This window comes from Harpegnathos saltator, unplaced genomic scaffold (genome assembly GCF_003227715.2).
Source record: "Harpegnathos saltator strain DR-91 unplaced genomic scaffold, Hsal_v8.6 scaffold555, whole genome shotgun sequence".
Taxonomy (NCBI): domain Eukaryota; kingdom Metazoa; phylum Arthropoda; class Insecta; order Hymenoptera; family Formicidae; genus Harpegnathos; species Harpegnathos saltator.
Genome location: NW_020230377.1, coordinates 1,055,781 through 1,072,818, shown reverse-complemented (window position 1 = coordinate 1,072,818; position 17,038 = coordinate 1,055,781). Strand labels below are relative to the sequence as shown.

General features: G+C 39.9%; 3 protein-coding genes across 11 annotated transcripts; 2 read left to right on the top strand and 1 right to left on the bottom strand.

Annotated features, from left to right (window-relative positions):
- The first annotated feature begins 267 nt into the window (after positions 1-267).
- car (vacuolar protein sorting-associated protein 33A) lies at positions 268-3,271 on the top strand. Of its 3 annotated transcripts, XM_025303504.1 has the most exons (9): positions 278-672; positions 898-1,094; positions 1,194-1,282; positions 1,478-1,678; positions 1,809-1,929; positions 1,989-2,149; positions 2,246-2,794; positions 2,887-3,009; positions 3,094-3,271. In XM_025303504.1, exons 1-9 carry the CDS (start codon positions 568-570, stop codon positions 3,180-3,182), a joined length of 1,635 nt encoding a protein of 544 aa, XP_025159289.1. In that variant the 5' UTR covers positions 278-567; the 3' UTR covers positions 3,183-3,271. The 3 variants fall into 3 exon arrangements, with proteins under 3 accessions (XP_011137816.1, XP_025159289.1, XP_011137818.1); XM_011139514.3 differs by having other exon boundaries at positions 268-672; positions 1,194-1,678; XM_011139516.3 differs by having other exon boundaries at positions 479-664; positions 1,194-1,678.
- On the bottom strand, positions 3,200-7,622 carry Cdc5 (cell division cycle protein 21). The gene is made up of 10 exons (XM_011139513.3): positions 7,578-7,622; positions 6,894-7,159; positions 6,693-6,823; positions 6,049-6,551; positions 5,802-5,976; positions 5,226-5,666; positions 4,904-5,022; positions 4,655-4,819; positions 4,259-4,540; positions 3,200-3,919 (listed from the first exon to the last, which is right to left on the bottom strand). Exons 1-10 carry the CDS (start codon positions 7,620-7,622, stop codon positions 3,680-3,682), a joined length of 2,367 nt encoding a protein of 788 aa, XP_011137815.1. The 3' UTR covers positions 3,200-3,679.
- Positions 7,623-9,230: 1,608 nt separating this feature from the next.
- Positions 9,231-16,929, top strand: Tao (Serine/threonine-protein kinase Tao). 7 transcript variants are annotated; one of them, XM_011139518.3, is made up of 12 exons: positions 9,231-9,427; positions 11,871-12,312; positions 12,575-12,923; positions 13,088-13,263; positions 13,422-13,584; positions 13,863-14,212; positions 14,561-14,806; positions 14,924-15,148; positions 15,436-15,675; positions 15,955-16,212; positions 16,334-16,590; positions 16,792-16,929. In XM_011139518.3, the coding sequence occupies exons 2-12, from the start codon at positions 12,007-12,009 to the stop codon at positions 16,910-16,912; spliced, it is 2,691 nt and encodes an 896-aa protein (XP_011137820.1). In that variant the 5' UTR covers positions 9,231-9,427; positions 11,871-12,006; the 3' UTR covers positions 16,913-16,929. The 7 variants fall into 7 exon arrangements, with proteins under 7 accessions (XP_011137820.1, XP_011137819.1, XP_025159310.1 ...); XM_011139517.3 differs by lacking the exon at positions 9,231-9,427 and adding an exon at positions 9,873-10,116; XM_025303525.1 differs by lacking the exon at positions 9,231-9,427 and adding an exon at positions 10,276-10,342.
- Positions 16,930-17,038: the final 109 nt, after the last annotated feature.

The window sequence follows — 17,038 nt, the reverse complement described above, 5'->3', positions numbered from 1 at the left end:
ATAAGAAATTTAAAGAGAGAGAAGTAATATTCGTGAATTCTATTTTTTAACAATGTTGTTGTTTCGCGACGCGATTGTCTTATCGTCTTTAAATCTGATTGACTTTTATAGCGAGAGCGGTTTGATTCTATCTGTTTGTTTTCTTTTTTATTTTTATATGACTTGAAGTAATAATAGTAATGGTAATAATATCTGCGACATATAAAATGAAAGTATGTTTAACTTGATGAGAAAATGAATTAATGAGTCCTATTTGAAAATAGAAATACATTCGACTTGTCACTGAGTCGTATTATTATGATTTCGAATTTTCAGTAAATATAGTAGCGGCTCGTAGCGGAGAGCTCTTAGTTCTACAATTTTCTCTTTGAGTCGCCACTGTCTAATGAAGATACAACTTTGCGATTGTAACCCTGCGATTAGTCAGACGTAATTTTTCAAGTAGTATAACTCAGTGACAAAGTAGTGAACCATCGGTTGTCAAATACGATGTAGCGTCTATAGCTGTCATTGTGGTGGATTGTTGCAGAAAATACTGCATATAACTGATAAAATTATAAAATAATCATGTCATCGACATATTTGACGGGAGGCAGATTAAATGTCGGACTTATACAAGAACAAGCAAGAAAACGATTACTTTGTTTGTTGGAGAAGTGCGATGGTCCGAAAGTATGATATGATAACCTCTTTTTGAATTATTTGATAATATTTAACAATTTAATGGTCGCGAGTTTTTTTAATTTTTAAGTTTTAATTTTATATTATCATAAGAACAAAACGTTATTTTTCAACATAAATCTGCAATAAATAAATTTAAATATATATATGCACAAGTATATTTTTCTAATATATCTATATATTGTATGTAACGTGTTTTTATCATTCTTTGTATAGGCTATTATATGGGATCAGTCATTAGCCGGACCAATTGGTCTTGTGGCAAAATATAACTTGTTAGAAGAATATGGTGTTGTAAAAATGTATCCATTATATGGTGGAACTTTGACAATACCATCCAATATCGCCAATATCATATTCATATCAAGACCACAATTAGAACTTATGGATTTAATAGCAGAGAATATTCGTGGGTGAGTGTACAAGGGATGTTGTTTATGAGATTTGTGATACAGACTTAAGGATCTTCATAAAAATTATACAAGTACATAATTATTAATATATTTATATAGGGAGGAAGATAAAAAGCCACGTAAAGAATTTCACTTATTTTTTGTGCCACGCAAGAGTCTGCTTTGTCAAAAAAAGCTTCAGAACCGTGGTGTGTTTGGCAATTTTACTTTAATAGAGGAATTTAAATGTGACCTCTTCCCATTCGATAATGACTTACTATCAATGGAACTGAGCAATTCTTTCAAAGAATTTTACTTGGAAAATGATCCTACCTGTTTATATCAAGTTGCACAAGCTATACAAGGCTTGCAAAGGTTGTATGGAAAAATTCTGAAAGTTACAGGCAGAGGGCCAGCTGCTAGTAAAGTTTGGGAACTATTAGAGAGATTAAATAGAGAAGAAGAAGACAGTAAGACAATTCCTGTCTCCTCTGTTGCCATTGAACATTTGTTACTATTGGATCGATCTGTAGATTTGCTTTCACCGTTAGTTACACAGTTGACGTACGAAGGTTTAATCGATGAAATATTTGGAATAAAATACAGCAAGTATTAATATTATACCTTTTATATTGTGGAAACAACATTTTCTATATTTAAAAATTATAATTCAAATATAATTTCTTTAATCTGAATTTCTATTCATGAAATAAAGTATCTCTTCATTTGCTTTAGATACTGTGCAGTTACCTGCAAAAAAGTTTCATGATTCCGACGATTCTCCCACAGCGATGTCGTTGAATGAAAAAGAACAAATTATATTGAATTCTGGAGAAGAACTTTTCGCTGAGATCAGGTGTGTTAATATAGATTTCCTCTCTGTAATTTGTGTATGTGAGCAACTCTTACTTACAGAGATAAAAATTTCAATGGTGTTGGACCAGTTCTCAGTAGGAAAGCCAAAGTAATTTCGTCTCAATTTGACGAAAGACATGGAGACAAGAGTGTGCAAGAAATCAAACAATTTGTCGCGAGACTACCGCACATGTTAGCCACCAAGCAATCTTTAGCAAGACGTAAGTAATAGAGATGTTTGAAATATTAATATAATTTTTCTAGCACATCTTCATATGCCGTGATATTTTGTTTTCTTGTGATTTCATCGTGTTCAGACACTACAATCGCAGAAATGATAAAGGAAGTTACTGACTCGAGCAGCTTTTTGGAATCATTGCAAGTCGAACAAGAACTATTGAATTGCATTGATACGGACAAACCGAATGCTTACATTGAGGACATGATAGCGCAGCAACAACCGTTACTGAAAGTTTTACGTCTTCTTTGCATACAGTCGTTGACGAATTCTGGTTTAAAACCGAAGTTGTTGGATTATTACAAGAGAGAGATAATACATACTTACGGGTTCCAGCATTTGCCGACCATATTAAATTTAGAGAAAGCCGGATTGCTGAAGCAGCAACAGTCGGTACGACAATACGCAGTTTTGAGGAAGGCATTGAGACTTACAGTTGAGGATGAAAGTGAAATAACGCCAAAAGATATCAGTTACGTACATTCCATATATGCGCCATTGAGTGTAAGATTAGCGGAGCAACTGATACAACCGAGTGGATGGCAAGGTTTAAACGATGTGATGGGGTTACTGGCAGGTCCTACTGTAAGCAATGTTCCATACAATATGCAATCTTCATTAATGAGACGTAAGTTGAATTTACAATCTACTTTGATATACTTACCTTATCGAATTTTGTCTGGGACAATACGCGTTTGTAAGGATGAATTTTTATTCTAGGAAACTCCATCACCAGCGAAGACTCCAGTTCTGAGCCACCGAAATTGATCATGATATTCTTTATCGGAGGATGTACTTTCGCTGAAATATCCGCCCTTCGATTTCTGTCGCAGCAGGAGGATTGTGAGTATTGTGTGACAATTGAAGAAATTGAGAAATTCATGTAGATACGCTTTAGATTTGTTTAACATGGAAGTTTATTTTCAGTGAATGTCGAATTTGTCGTGGGAACCACTAGATTGATCAACGGTGATACGTTTCTCACTTCTCTAATGGAGGATCTAGAGCAGACGTAATGAAGATACTAAATGTATCCGAATATCAAATACATAATTTTTATTGCTGGAATAAATCGAGAATAAAGCGAAGATTCTACCTAACAGTATAGGAAGGAACAATTGCCTTTACAACTTTCTGTTCCGCTCGTAAAGTATGAGTGGTCACGTTCAGATTACACATCATAACAAGATTTATATACTTACAAAATAGATTATACTCTATCCGAATAGCAGCCTGACGTCTTATTGACGTTAGATTCGTTATTAAGACGTTATTATTACGTCACTTGACGTCACTCTGCTACCTGGGTAGATACGTTATATCTTCTAAAATGTATAAATTTTAATCTGCAGATATGCGCTTCTCTTCTGCAACGAATTGTATTGTATTTGTAAAATGTATGTGACATGTATACAGTGAACTGTACTACACAACACTGGTTGACGTTATGAAGTAATATACACATTCATAGCACAGTTCATCGCACGCACTCAGCGAACGTTGTCACGCGTCCCTAAGACGAATGATCCAGTCGAATCTTCTGCAATTGATCTTGCAGCTGAGCGTAGCGTATTTGCAACGAGCGCTCCCGCTCCGTTTGCCTGTGCACATCCTCCATCAATCCGTTTATTCGCCTGGGGATCGCCGCTTCTTCTTGCGTTTGCAGAAATTTAAATGTCGACAGTTCGAGATTCGCTTGCTCTATCTGCTCCCACGTGTCGTGCAATTGCTTCGTCAATACTTGCGCTCTGGTCTGTTTGAGAACAAGACAACTTACATGTACCTGTATTCAATCACTTATCTTTGCTTGCGTATTTAAAACATCTTCCGACGCACGTTCACGCGCATGAAATTGCTCGGGAAAATTTGGATCTTGCGATTTGGATCCCCGCACAGTGGCTTAGTTATCTTACTATTCGCGTGTTAGTTATTTTTAGTGTTGTTTATTTGTTCGGTTGTTAATTACGTTATTGTTCCGCTAACTCTTACTCATTACTCAAATTTGAATTTCGGATTAGCATACATAAAGCTATGGATTTTTAAATTTCTCTAGGCATTTTACTGTTCATTGAGAATGTGGATTTCTACTTACTTGATAACCACCGGTCAATACTTTCAACTTCTTCTCCATCCTTGCGGCGCGTTTAGCCTCACCGGTCATGTGCATGCGATTTTCCTCCAATTTTCTCTCACATGCTTCCACCCGATCCTTCTTCGAGGCTAAGGTCGCGCGAGTGTATCGTTTTTGAGTATCTAGGTACAAGATCTGCGACAAACACTCCTCCCACACAGTGGTGTAAGCATCCAAACTCAATTCACCGTGCGCCATTCCTTCCTTTACCACTGCCATTTCATCAGTCAACATTTTCTTGGCCTGAGTTTGAGTATTAGTAGGAAAATATTACCAATAGCAGCTAAGATTAGCGACGAAGTATTGTTATATTAAATAATGCACAAACTACATAAGAATAGAATGTTTTGTACTAACAGCAACAAGCTCGCTTTCCTCGAAGGTCTCATACGGATGTTGGTCCAAGTAGGCTTGAGCCTGAGCCAATGATGTCGCGGCGCCTTTTCGATTCGGTTGCGTTGGGTTTTGCAGCGAATCGTAGTGCATCATTGTAATCATTTCTCGTTTGATCAATTCTTCCGCCTATGAGTACATAATGTAAATTAATTTACGACGATCACAATTTATGAGGGAGCTTCGTGCGCAAAACTATAAATTTTTTTATACCCTCTGCAAGTCTGTTAACGGCGTGTCCATGTAAGGTCTTAAGGTATTCATATTTACATCTGCAGGGCGCGGCAAGTCTCTCTGTATCACTTGTGATCTACGTGCTAGTTCTCTTTTCTCTAAAAATTCCAGAGAATTTGTTAATTCGACAACAATCCGCGCCACTCATGTTACAAACAGCGATATTAAGCCGTTGCTCGAAAAGAGTACTTTTTAACAGCGTTACTTCCCAACCTCGTACATTTCTCTCGAGAAAGAGTCTTCTATTGTGCTACATCGCGCAGTTACGAGAAATCGACAAGAGTACCGTCGACCGACTTACTTTCCTCAATCAATTCTTGTTGTTGTCTCGCATCGACGTCCGCCTGATCTTCGATCATGTTATTCGCCGGTGCGTTGATGCTTTCCTCGTTGATTTCTTCGTCGCGCATGTCTATCTCATAGTCGTTGCAAGGCGCCGGCAGGGAACTCAACGCCGCGCGCAACGAGCTTTTCGCTTGCGTCTGTATAAGCGGAGTTTCCGAGCCGTCTACGTTTTCATTCGGATTAATGTTGAGCTTGTCACGGACGGGTGTCGCCGCTAAAACGCCGTTTTGCGTTCGCACCGACGCTCCGCCCGGTGTGTTGAATGTATTTATGGGTGTTCCGTCGTTACGTTGCGAGCGAAACGGGGTGGCTAAAATCGTATTCGGCGTCGCCACGACATTGCTCGGTGGCGCGACACCAGTGAAGTCTGGGTTATTGAGCGGAGTATTCAATCCACCTTGCGGAAAAAGACGAGTGATATGTGTAACACTAACAGTTGCAACATCGAAAATTATCATATCATTTTTCATATTAGTAGTTACAAAATATTAAAAATTATCAAATTGGTTTGATGTTAATCATGTCAATTAACCTTTCAGTGGCGTGTCCACGTGCGTGAGAGCCATGACGTTTTGAGCTTCCTGTAATATCCTATCTGTGACAGCCGGTGTGCGAGGTGTTACCGCAGCGTTTGTAGGTAAGGAGTAGTCGGCCAGCAAACTGTCGGACAGCGTGATGCCGCTCTCAGTTGCAACTTCTCGCGCGACCTGTGATATTGAGTGGTCTATACAGATCTATACAGATATCTAGTTGCAAAAACGATTAATCCAAGCACGTACCTCCGACGCTCTGCCGAGTTTCACAACTTGCTGTAATTCCTGATCGGAAATTTGCGGCTCTGGAAGAACCAATTTACTCCTTTTTCTTATGGGCTCCTCGTTGTTGAGCATACCCATAGGTATATCATTTTCTTTGCGCTGCTTCAGTTTCTGCTTGTCTTTTCTACGCTCCATCTCTTCCTTCTCCTGCCTGAGCTCACCATCTAGATGTTGCTGTCTCATTCTCGAGAAGTCGATCGCTAGTGGATCGACGTGCTCGTTCGAGGTGTCGTAGAAACCGGGCGCCGGTCGTTTCTCAAATGGTATCTCTGTGTTATAATTGACGCCGCGCTTGCGTTTGTTCTTCTGCGACACTGTAATCCCGGCGGCTCTCAGTTCTCTGCGCTTCTGCAAAGCAGCCAGCCTACGTGCCTCTTCCAGTTGTTTCTCCCGCGCTTTGCGTTTCGCCTTTTTTCCCTGAGTGTTTGCGAGCCTAGCGCGTGCCTCGGACAACATCTCCAATTCTGCAAAAGAATATAATTCTAAACTAGGAGCAAAACCATCTCTACTATAGTTGATAAAACAGATGTGAATAGTTAGTATAGGTGGGATTGAAACTGCAATAAAGGCTCTATTTTGCTTAAATCAAACTATTTTCAGCCTACCATCTTCGTCCATATCCTTAGGATCTGGTCTAGCTGGCTTTGTTTCTGGATTAGGATCAATTTCTCCAGGTTTAAGCTTACGAGGATCATCAGCAGCATCATCTCCCTCTTCTTTCTTTTGTGCTTGATCACTGAAATAAATCAATAATAATGTAGAGCAGAAGATTAATTGGTATATTGTATCAAAAGAATGCCACTTACAGCAAGTATTCATATCTTTCTAAACATTGTGCCGCAGTTCTTCCAATTATAGGAGCAATAGTTCGCCATTGAGTAGGCATTAATTTAGCTAAATGCAGCAACTTTTCATCTTCTTCCCGGCTCCATTCAGTTTTCTTGATACTTGGATCCAGCCATTCAAACCAACGTGCCTTACATTGCTTGGCTGATTTTCTATGCAGCAGAGATGCTATACGACTCCACTGATTTTTACCATATTTCATTACAGCTGCTTTCAAAATTTCATCCTAAAATACAGATTATCACATCAAATATACAATTGCTTTCAAATAGAAATTAAATTCAACGCAACATAAACTTTGCACAGAGATCTTTGCCAATCTTTACAATATCTCCATTTTCAGTAGAGTAGTATGTTTTTCAGTGTTATTTCAATACAGTAAACTCATCAATTTAATAAGGCAAAGAATTTGCCCAATTATGTAAATATTTAAATTATCTTCTGTACCACTGATAATATCCATTATATTTTTAAAATTCTTTTACCAATAATTTCCTAATAAACAATGAAACGTTAGCGGTCGAAATCTTTCAATAATTTGGCTGATTACCTTGACGAAATATATCAAGGTCATTAATAAAACCACCCGTAATGTAAAAATATTTATCATAGTGTATCAAGTTAGAAAATATCTTGTACTTTACCTCCGTATTCCGCCAAACTCCGCCTTTTATCATAATACGCGGCATTTTGTATGTGATTTATTCAACCGGAGCTTTTGATATATCAACACACCGTACTAAATGCACACACCAAACGAGCGTGAGCGTACAAAGCAAGTCTACAAGAAAGGAAACTAGCAATCGCGACGAGCTCGCGTTTTTCACTCCCGCTTGAGCTCCCAAATGAGTTTCGCCTGCTGACGAAAAATCCTCTCCAATCTTCTCGCCCGCTTCCGCTGCATGTGGCTGCGCGTTAAGCCAGCGGCACACGGTGCTGGTTTTCGTGTTGGATTGCTTGCTGGATGAAAATACTGCGTTCTGATTGGTGCATTTCCATCCATCTTCGGAAATGCACCAATCAAAACGCAGTATTTTCATCCAGCAAGCAATCCAGCACAAAAACAAGCACCGTGTGCCGCTGGCTTTGCGCGTTCACTCCGTACCGCACTGTACTCGATTCTAGGTTGCTCAGAGTTATCAGGTTCTACTAGAAGTATCAATGCGCCGACGATGAAGACCCAATGCGCCACCTCTTGCCAATTTAAAAGACATGCGCCGCTTGCAGAGATGGACGATGTCGATCGATAAATCGACGTTCGACCTTTGTGACAGAATCGATTAGTTTCCCGATATTCTCTAATTCGACTAATCGCTAACGCTATTTCAATAATTTCTCATATATAATCCGATCTTATCATACTTTTTACTTTTCGTAAATTCGCGTTACTTGAAATAAAAATAAGTCTGACTGAAAAAGATTTTCAAATTGATGGTCCGCACAGCTAGGATGACCATATCCCAGTCATAAACAAAGAGTAAAAGACAAGTAAAGAAAAGCGTATAAAAGAGCACTAATTACGGTCCCAAAAGAGTATAGTAAGTAGAACACAAAATCAGGTAGAACATAAAAGTCAAGGTGACGTCAAGTAATACAAAAATTATGTCATTTTGACGTCAAAATTATTTTGTGTTTTATTTGGGACAATGATCGATATGGATTACTAGGTATAATATTTAAAATAAAACATAGTGGGTACTAATAAAACCGAGAAATATTAGTCGAATACATATATTTTATTATATTATTAAGATATTTTATAATTATATTTTGCACTACTCCGTACATCGTTTAACAATTTCTTATTATTTAGACAATAATCGTAAAATTCAGAACAATTAAATTCTTTATAATTGTATTTAACCATTAATAAACTTTTTACCGAATCAACAGTAAATCTATTTCTTTCATCAGTCCATTGAGTTCATCATACTGAAAACTCTTTCTACGTTTGCATTGTGGCTCGATAGTTGCGCAGAACCTCTACGCATAATCGGTATTGGCGCTCGCGGCGCTCAAATGCTGTGAGTGATAAAAACGTCAGCGAGGTCTGCTCTCTGGTCATTATCGACAAAGTATAATTACGAAAAAAAGAGTATATACAAGAATACGATACGTAAGAAGTAGAAAGTACTCTTTTCACCACCTTAAAAAGAGTACATATATTCTTAAAAGAGTACATATGGTCATCCTACCTACAGCAGCAATCTGATCTTACCGCTGTCGGTACCGTAGAGATTTGCAAGTCGACCCGCTGGATGCTGTAACGTGACAAGCGCTACCGCCGCCATCGCGCGACAGCAGTCCGTCGTGTCTGATTGTGGCTGTGTGCGGCGTTCAAGTGTGTGCTGTATACGGTTACGGTATACAGAAATATAATGAAGCAGAGTGCGGTATCAGAGTGAGGTACGGCAGAAGCGAACGAGAACGCAGCGGAGGATTTTTCGCCAACGCGCAAATCTTGCGGCGGTTGTCCGGGAGTTCTCGAGTGACGGTGAGAGTCGTATCGGCACCGAGCTCGCTGCGCGGCTCGCTCATCCTTTTCCTCCGGGCTCCAGGTTCTTGCTTCGTGCGAGCGAGAACGCGCGCGCACGCTCGTGTGGTGCGTGCGTGCGTGTGTATGTATGTATGTGTGTGTGTATGTATGTATGTATGTATGTATGTATGTATGTATGTATGTATGTATGTATGTATGTATGTATGTATGTATGTATGTATGTATGATGTATGTATGATGTATGTATGATGTATGTATGTATGTATATATGTATGTATGTATGTATGTATGTATGTATGCGGTGCGGTACGGTACGGTGTGGTGTGGTGTGGTGATGCAGTGATGTATATGTAGTGGGTGCGTGACGTGCGTATACGACACGCGACGACGACAACGACAACGCAACGACACGACGAAGAGGAGGAGGAGGAGGAGGAGGAGGCGTGTATTGTTCCGGGGCGCGGTGCGCGGTTTCGCGCGACGGCGTATCAACGGCGACAACGGGATCGCTCGTGGACAGACAAGCGTTTAATATGCCCGCGGGATCGACGGCGGCTAGGCCTTTCAGGAAAGAGAGCTGCTGCTGCTCCTCCTCAGCCACCGCCACCTCCTTCGCTTGAAGAGAGTGCACGGAGAGCCTGCGAGGCGCATGCTTCCCCGTCCCTCGCTCCCTCGCCATTTTGGAGGTGAATACAATTTTCTCGGCTCTTTCTTTTTTTGTCCGACCGATGTTTCTCGTTTCACCGCGAGTTTCCGCTATCGAGCAACGAGAGAGAGAGAGAGAGAGAGAGAGAGAGAGAGAGAGAGAGAGAGAGAGAGAAAAAAGAGAGCGTAATAACGATGTCGCGTCAGCCCGGCGACGGTTGCGGCTTGCGTTAATGCGTTTAGCAAGGCGCTCTGTTATGTGTGTGTGTATGTGTTTTTGATATATACTGTAATCATGTCGTCGTCTTCGTCGTCGTCGTTGTGATCGTGATCGTCATGGTGGTATTTGTCGTCATCAGATCGTCGACGTGCTGTCGATAGCGCAACGCGATGCAGCGTTGCATCGCGCTCGCTCGAACGGAGGCTTGATCGGATTGTCGACGGATGAGTGCGAGGACCCAACCCTCCTTACACCCGCATCTCTTTCTCAATCGGTCTCCAGCGAACTCTCCTGCGTCGTCTCTGCTTCTACCTCTCTTCCTCCGTTCCTCATTCTCTCGCGATTCGCGTCTCCTGTGCAAAAATCGCCCCGTCGGGGCGAATTCCGACGCTTTCTCCCCCCAAAGGTTTGGTTCGGAGAGACTGCGCTCCCTCGAAAGCTCCTCGTTCCTCTCTTTCGCTCTGTCAGTCCGCCCGTCTGTCTCTTTTTACCGTTGTCTCGCTCGCTGGTTCTCTTTCTCTTTCACTCTCGTTGCCGCTCGATAATTCTCTCTTTCTCGACGCCCTCCGACGTCCGAACGCCGCTTGTGCGCGCCCTGCCGAATTTCGCTTCCGATCCGGTTCAGTGTGTGGTATGCCTCCGGAAAGATAGTCGATATAGTCACCGCGACTCTCGGGCGCAGCGATGATCGTCGCCGAGGACGGATAACAGGGATCTACGATGGGGGATGACGATGGCGGGTCTTGCTCTGACAGATCTTTTCCCGATGTACTAACTGTCTTGGTTTCTCGCTCTCGCTCAGTAACGTGACTAACGCGACAACAATGACGAGAGTGCGGTTCGCTACTACGGGAACGTGCCTATTTCTGTGTCTTTCAAGAGACATCGTTACGTGTTCTTCGCGTTTGTCGACCACGACAACTGCGGATCACTTTTAGATATCTCTCTTTCTCTCTCTCTTCTCTCTCTCTCTCTCTCTCTCTCTCTCTCTCTCTCTCTCTCTCTCTCTCTCTCTCTCTCTCTCTCTCTCTCTCTCTCTCTCTCTCCTCTCTGCCGACGAAAAGAAAAAGCGCAGAGGAGAGAAAATCACGACGTGTCGGACAATGGGTGTAACGTAAACGTTTGTGTTGTGTTTGCAGTCCGTTTAAGAGAGCCGTATACCGCTCTGTGCCGTTCGTGTACGTTCGGCGTTTGCAAAGCTTGTCAAGTGCATCATCCGTGTACGGAAGGTGTTCCGACTTGCGTCCGAATTTGATATTATTCGAGTGGCAATTAGCGAATATCTTTGACGAGCGAACACCTTTCGAAGAATTCGATCAGAGAGAAGCTCGCACACGTAGATTTTTTGATGGACTCGGAGCTCAGCTTAACGATATCATTATGAGACTCCGAGGAGCCGAGTAAGTGAGCGGAAAAACTACGTTTTCGAACTGATTGCGGCAAAGTTTGCTCTTTGATCGACGGAACTAGAATCTTGCACTTGGCACATTGAATATCGGACAACGACAGAAGATGCTAAATAATAAATTCCCTCGATGTGCCTCTATGTGTCTGAGACACTTGTCTGTTTTGCAGATAGAATATTAATCTCGGGAATGGACTGACAGAGGATTCAACAAAATCAGAAGGTTCGGGCAAGATAGTCGAAAGACGGTAACGAGACAAGGTGTCTGGACAAGGCCTCGGGCGTCCAATCATCAACAACTCGACTATGCCAGCTGTTGCAAGGCCTGGTAGTTTAAAAGATCCAGAGATCGCCGAATTATTCGAGAAAAATGATCCGGAGAAGATATTTGAGGATCTGCGCGAGATCGGGCATGGTAGTTTCGGGGCTGTTTATTATGCACGATGCCTGGTTACCAAAGAAATTGTTGCCATCAAGAAGATGTCTTATCTGGGAAAGCAGACGGTGGAAAAATGGCAGGACATTTTGAAGGAGATCCGATTTCTTAGGCAACTTAATCATCCTAACACTATAGAATATAAGGGTTGCTATCTCAGGGACCACACTGCCTGGGTATGTACGATATATATCAAGTTCTTATTTTTTTCACTTTTTCTAGTCTTTGTCAGCAGAGGCATATGCTTGAATCCTATTATAGATTTTTCCAAATAGGATTAAACCTTTTTATATAGACAGATAATGTCAGAACAGAGACCGAGTATAAAATGTCAAGTTATAAATATTGTGGGTTAGTTGTAACGAATGTGTAATGTGTTCAACATTTTATGGATAAATAATTAGATTATTATGAGAATTTGCAAATGCTGTTTCGCAGTTGGTGATGGAATATTGTCTTGGCTCCGCATCAGATATTATCGAAGTACACAAAAGACCCTTGAAAGAAGATGAAATAGCTGCGATATGCGAAGGTGTATTGCGCGGCTTGCATTATCTCCATTCCCTCGGGAGAATCCACCGGGATGTAAAGGCGGGAAATATTCTACTTACCGAGAATGGTACAGTGAAATTGGCTGATTTTGGGTCCGCGAGTGTAAAATGTCCGGCCAATAGCTTCGTAGGAACTCCGTATTGGATGGCACCAGAAGTTATATTGGCCATGGACGAAGGGCAGTATGATGGCAAAGTTGATGTATGGTCGTTAGGAATAACATGCATCGAATTAGGTATATCGATCTAATATGTTAAATTATTGCGTTACATGTCATAAGTTGCGCAAGTCTCGAATTATTCATTTCATCGCATTATCTATCCTGACTATCCAACATGTTATCTATTAACTTGAAGGTCAAGTCACAGACTAATTCTCTCTCACTCACATTAATTACAGCGGAAAGGAAGCCACCCTATTTTAACATGAACGCTATGAGCGCTCTGTATCATATTGCACAGAATGATACACCAACTCTAAATTCTCCAGATTGGACCGACGTCTTTCGTCATTTTGTTGAAGTATGCCTGACAAAAAGTCCAATCGAAAGACCAACATCCGGGAAATTACTATCAGTGAGTTGTTCTTAGAAATATTCGCATGTACAATAATATTTTATACATACATATTCTCTATTTTCTCTATATGTGTGTGTATATATGCTTGTATGTATACTGTAAATAGTATGTTAGTAGTAGTCTAGTTGTTCTCTTATAGGCTTTCAATTTTACAGCATCAATTTGTCACCAGAACGCGTTCTCCTCAAGTTTTGATAGATTTGATACAGAGAACGAAAGCTGCAGTCCGGGAATTAGATAATTTGAATTATCGTAAAATGAAAAAGATACTGATGATCGACGCGTGCGAAACAGAGAGCACAGTTGGTGATACTGACGGTACGTTTGTGTAGATCTAATTGTTTCAAAACATTCGGTGTTTCTTATGTAGCAATTTAAGGAAAGATAAAGAGATTTGAGGACATGTGGCACTTGTAAAAAATAAGTGAAAAATTTTCCAGTTGACATTAGTCACTAGTGACACTAATCACACTGAGTCTTTATCATTATTTTTATTCATTGTGCATGTTTCTTCTTTCCTTTCCCTTAAATACATTAATTAGATATATTTATATACTGAGGCGATTTCGAAATCTTAAACTAATTGCGCGTTGCAGATACTCCTGATGAACAAACAGGTGGTGATAGTAGCAAAAGCAATTCAATTACCTCAGAACACTCAATCCACTCGATAGGCGTCTCGGCAAGCTCTCAAAGTTCCTCTACGAATAGCCTGCCGCTGCCGAATGCCGATAGTAATGACTATTCTACGGGATCTGTTCGAAATCGGCATAAAGTTTCAGCAGGCGGTGTCACTGCCAATCTTCTTGAACACGGTGCCAATAATTTTGCGACAATTAGGACAACTTCGATTGTTACGAAACAACAGAAGGAACATATGCAAGAAGAGATGCATGAACAAATGAGTGGATATAAACGAATGCGAAGAGAACATCAAGGTGCTTTGGTAAGTTCTTAAACATTTCATTAATTTTGTATGATGATTATTTTTTATCATGATATCCCTGAAGTTATGATATTTTTTACGTTTTATTGAAAGTCACATGGTGTCTGAAAAAATTAAGAAAGATTTTTACATAAAGAAAATTAAGATAAATAAGAAAAAGTTATATATAAAGATATATATGAATGAGACATTTTTTTTTATATCGAGTTACTAAAAGGCCGATTATTTTTCATCATTATGTGAAATCTTTGTAATTAAATTGATAAAAGAAACAAAAATATCTGTGAAAAAAATTAATATATAAACTGAAAATTAATGTCTTTTAAATTTACAATGCCGTTGTTATAGGTTAAACTAGAGGAACGCTGCAAAATGGAAATGGAGTCACACAAGCAGTTGTTGGATAAAGAGTATGAAACGCTTTTGCAACAATTTAGTAAAGAGCTCGAGAAATTGCAGCTGAGACATATGCAAGAACTGGAGCGCAAACTGAAACAAAATCAAAATGCGGAAAAGAAACTACACAAGGAAATAACAAGCAGACAGGAGGCTGATCGTAAAGCTCTGGAAGCTCAACAGAAAAGAGAGTACAAAGTAAGATGCTTGTTTATCTAAACGCAACGAAACAGCAGCATTAGAAGTGTACCAATCCACATATGTTTCATATATTTTTTTGGTATCTCTGAACATGACTTAATTGTACTCGCGTAGGCTTATAAAGAAAGATGGAAAAAGGAACTTTCTCAAGATGATGTGACAAAAAGGCAACGAGACGCTACCCTTCAAAGTCAAAAAGACAATTTGCGACAGATGGAAGCGCAAGAAGAACAGCGACTAGCGAGGGGGCAACGAGAATACTTGGATCTTGAAATACGTAAATTCCGTAGAAAAAAGTTATTAATCTTCCACAGTCTCGAGCAGGAGCTTCTTCGCGAAGTTAGTATTATTATCAATGGCTGCGTTCAGCAGAACAAATTCTCATGATTCTCGCTCCTGATTGGTAAATACTTCTGGGTCTATGAAGAATCTAAAAGAATAATGCTCCAATCACAGACAATAATCACTAAGTGCTCACTGATCATTTTGTTCTACTGAACGCAGCCAATATCTCGACATATTAACATAGTGTTAATTGCAAGACTAATAAGCGTGGCGATAATTACTTCTCATCGATGTTATTTTCGTACTTTTGAGTGTTCTAAAAATGTAAAATTTGTAAATAGGAACTGAACAAACGACAACAGCAATTAGAGCAAGCACACGCTATGCTCTTGCGACATCATGAAAAGACGCAAGAATTGGAATACAGACAACAGCGAGCAGTGCACACTCTCCGCGAGGATCAAGTTCATCGACAGCATGCTACGGAACTTTGTAATCAACAAGATTACATGCAAAGAGCGGAACGTGATCTACGTAAGAAACATGCGTTAGAGCTTAAACAGCAACCGAAGAGTCTCAAGGTAAATAGCACCATCGGAAATATCAAGACATTTGTCTGATAAGTAATTAAAAATTATTTCCTGCGAAATAAGCCTTCAAAGAACAACAATAGATGATAGATAAGATAAACGTAATTAAAAACACATCCGTTAAGTGCCTAGAATACTTGAAGAACTTGTACTTGCAACAGAGTTAACAGAGTGTCAGGCTGTATAATTACGCACAAATTGAGACAGATTTTAATGACACGTTCTCTATGTGTTATTTATTGTATTGATCTACGATTTTTATATTTTTAGCAAAAGGAAATGCAAATCCGTAAACAATTTAGGGAAACGTGTAAAATACAAACACGACAATATAAGGCATTAAAATCTCAAATCCTTCAAACAACCGCCAAAGACGAGCAGAAAGCGGTCATTAAGAAATTAAAGGAGGAACAAAGACGCAAATTGGCGCTTCTAGGTGACCAATATGAACAGAGTATCGCCGAAATGCTCCAAAAACAAAGTATACGGTTAGATGAGTCGCAAGAAGTAGAATGCCATAATCTTAAGGTTCGGTATAATTCATTGTATTATCATATAATGTTGATTTTCTATGTCGTATTCAACATTCACAATAATTACATGATCGTAGTGGTAAGATTGAATCGATTTATTTTACACACACACACAGGAAAGATTAAATTACGAATTAGAAATTCTGATGGCATACCAATCAAAAAATAAGATGCAAGCCGAAGCGCAGAGAAACAGGGAACGCCGTGAGTTGGAAGATCGCGTATCTGTTAGACGAGCTCTGCTTGAACAAAAGATGGAATTAGAAACTCAGGAATTCCTTCGTGAACGTAGTGAACGTATACGCCTGTTGCACGAAAGACAGGAACGTGAACTGCAGCAATTCGATGAGGAAAGTGCAAGAATAGGATTCAGGTATGATCATTTGATGTATATAACTTCTGCTTCTTTACGGTACGCAGACGTCAAAAAAATAGAAAGAAATAAAAGGAAATGAAGATTAAAGATGAGATCTTACCGCATCTTCTATATTTGTCTCAAATTTTGTATTCCATATTAGAGAAAGATATTCGACAAAACAACATCTTGTTCATAATATTTTTCACGTTATTGCAGTGCTCTGGCGATAGCTGAGGCATCAAAAGAATCTTATCCAGACGATGAAAGCCTTAGTGGCTCCATGTTAAGTCTGGCTCACAGTAATAGCTCCACATCCTTCCCCCCTAATAGTCTATAATTTTAATCATATTAATAGAATATATATATATATATATACATATATATATATATGTGTGTGTGTGTGTGTGTGTGTGGGTGTGTGTGTGTGTGTGTGGGTGTGTGTATGTATATATATATATATATA

Excerpts from the sequence above, each read along its gene's own strand:
- car (XM_011139514.3), top strand. The coding sequence starts at position 568 with ATGTCATCGACATATTTGACGGGAGGCAGATTAAATGTCGGACTTATA. Across the intron at positions 673-897 it reads AGAAGTGCGATGGTCCGAAA|GCTATTATATGGGATCAGTC; the intron begins GTATGATATGAT and ends TTCTTTGTATAG. Across the intron at positions 2,795-2,886 it reads GCAATCTTCATTAATGAGAC|GAAACTCCATCACCAGCGAA; the intron begins GTAAGTTGAATT and ends TTTTTATTCTAG.
- Cdc5 (XM_011139513.3), bottom strand. The coding sequence starts at position 7,622 with ATGCCGCGTATTATGATAAAAGGCGGAGTTTGGCGGAATACGGAG. Across the intron at positions 5,977-6,048 it reads AACTCGGCAGAGCGTCGGAG|GTCGCGCGAGAAGTTGCAAC; the intron begins GTACGTGCTTGG and ends TCAATATCACAG. Across the intron at positions 5,023-5,225 it reads ACAAGAATTGATTGAGGAAA|AGAAAAGAGAACTAGCACGT; the intron begins GTAAGTCGGTCG and ends TGGAATTTTTAG.
- Tao (XM_011139518.3), top strand. The coding sequence starts at position 12,007 with ATGCCAGCTGTTGCAAGGCCTGGTAGTTTAAAAGATCCAGAGATCGCC. Across the intron at positions 14,213-14,560 it reads GAGAACATCAAGGTGCTTTG|GTTAAACTAGAGGAACGCTG; the intron begins GTAAGTTCTTAA and ends CCGTTGTTATAG. Across the intron at positions 15,676-15,954 it reads AGCAACCGAAGAGTCTCAAG|CAAAAGGAAATGCAAATCCG; the intron begins GTAAATAGCACC and ends TTATATTTTTAG.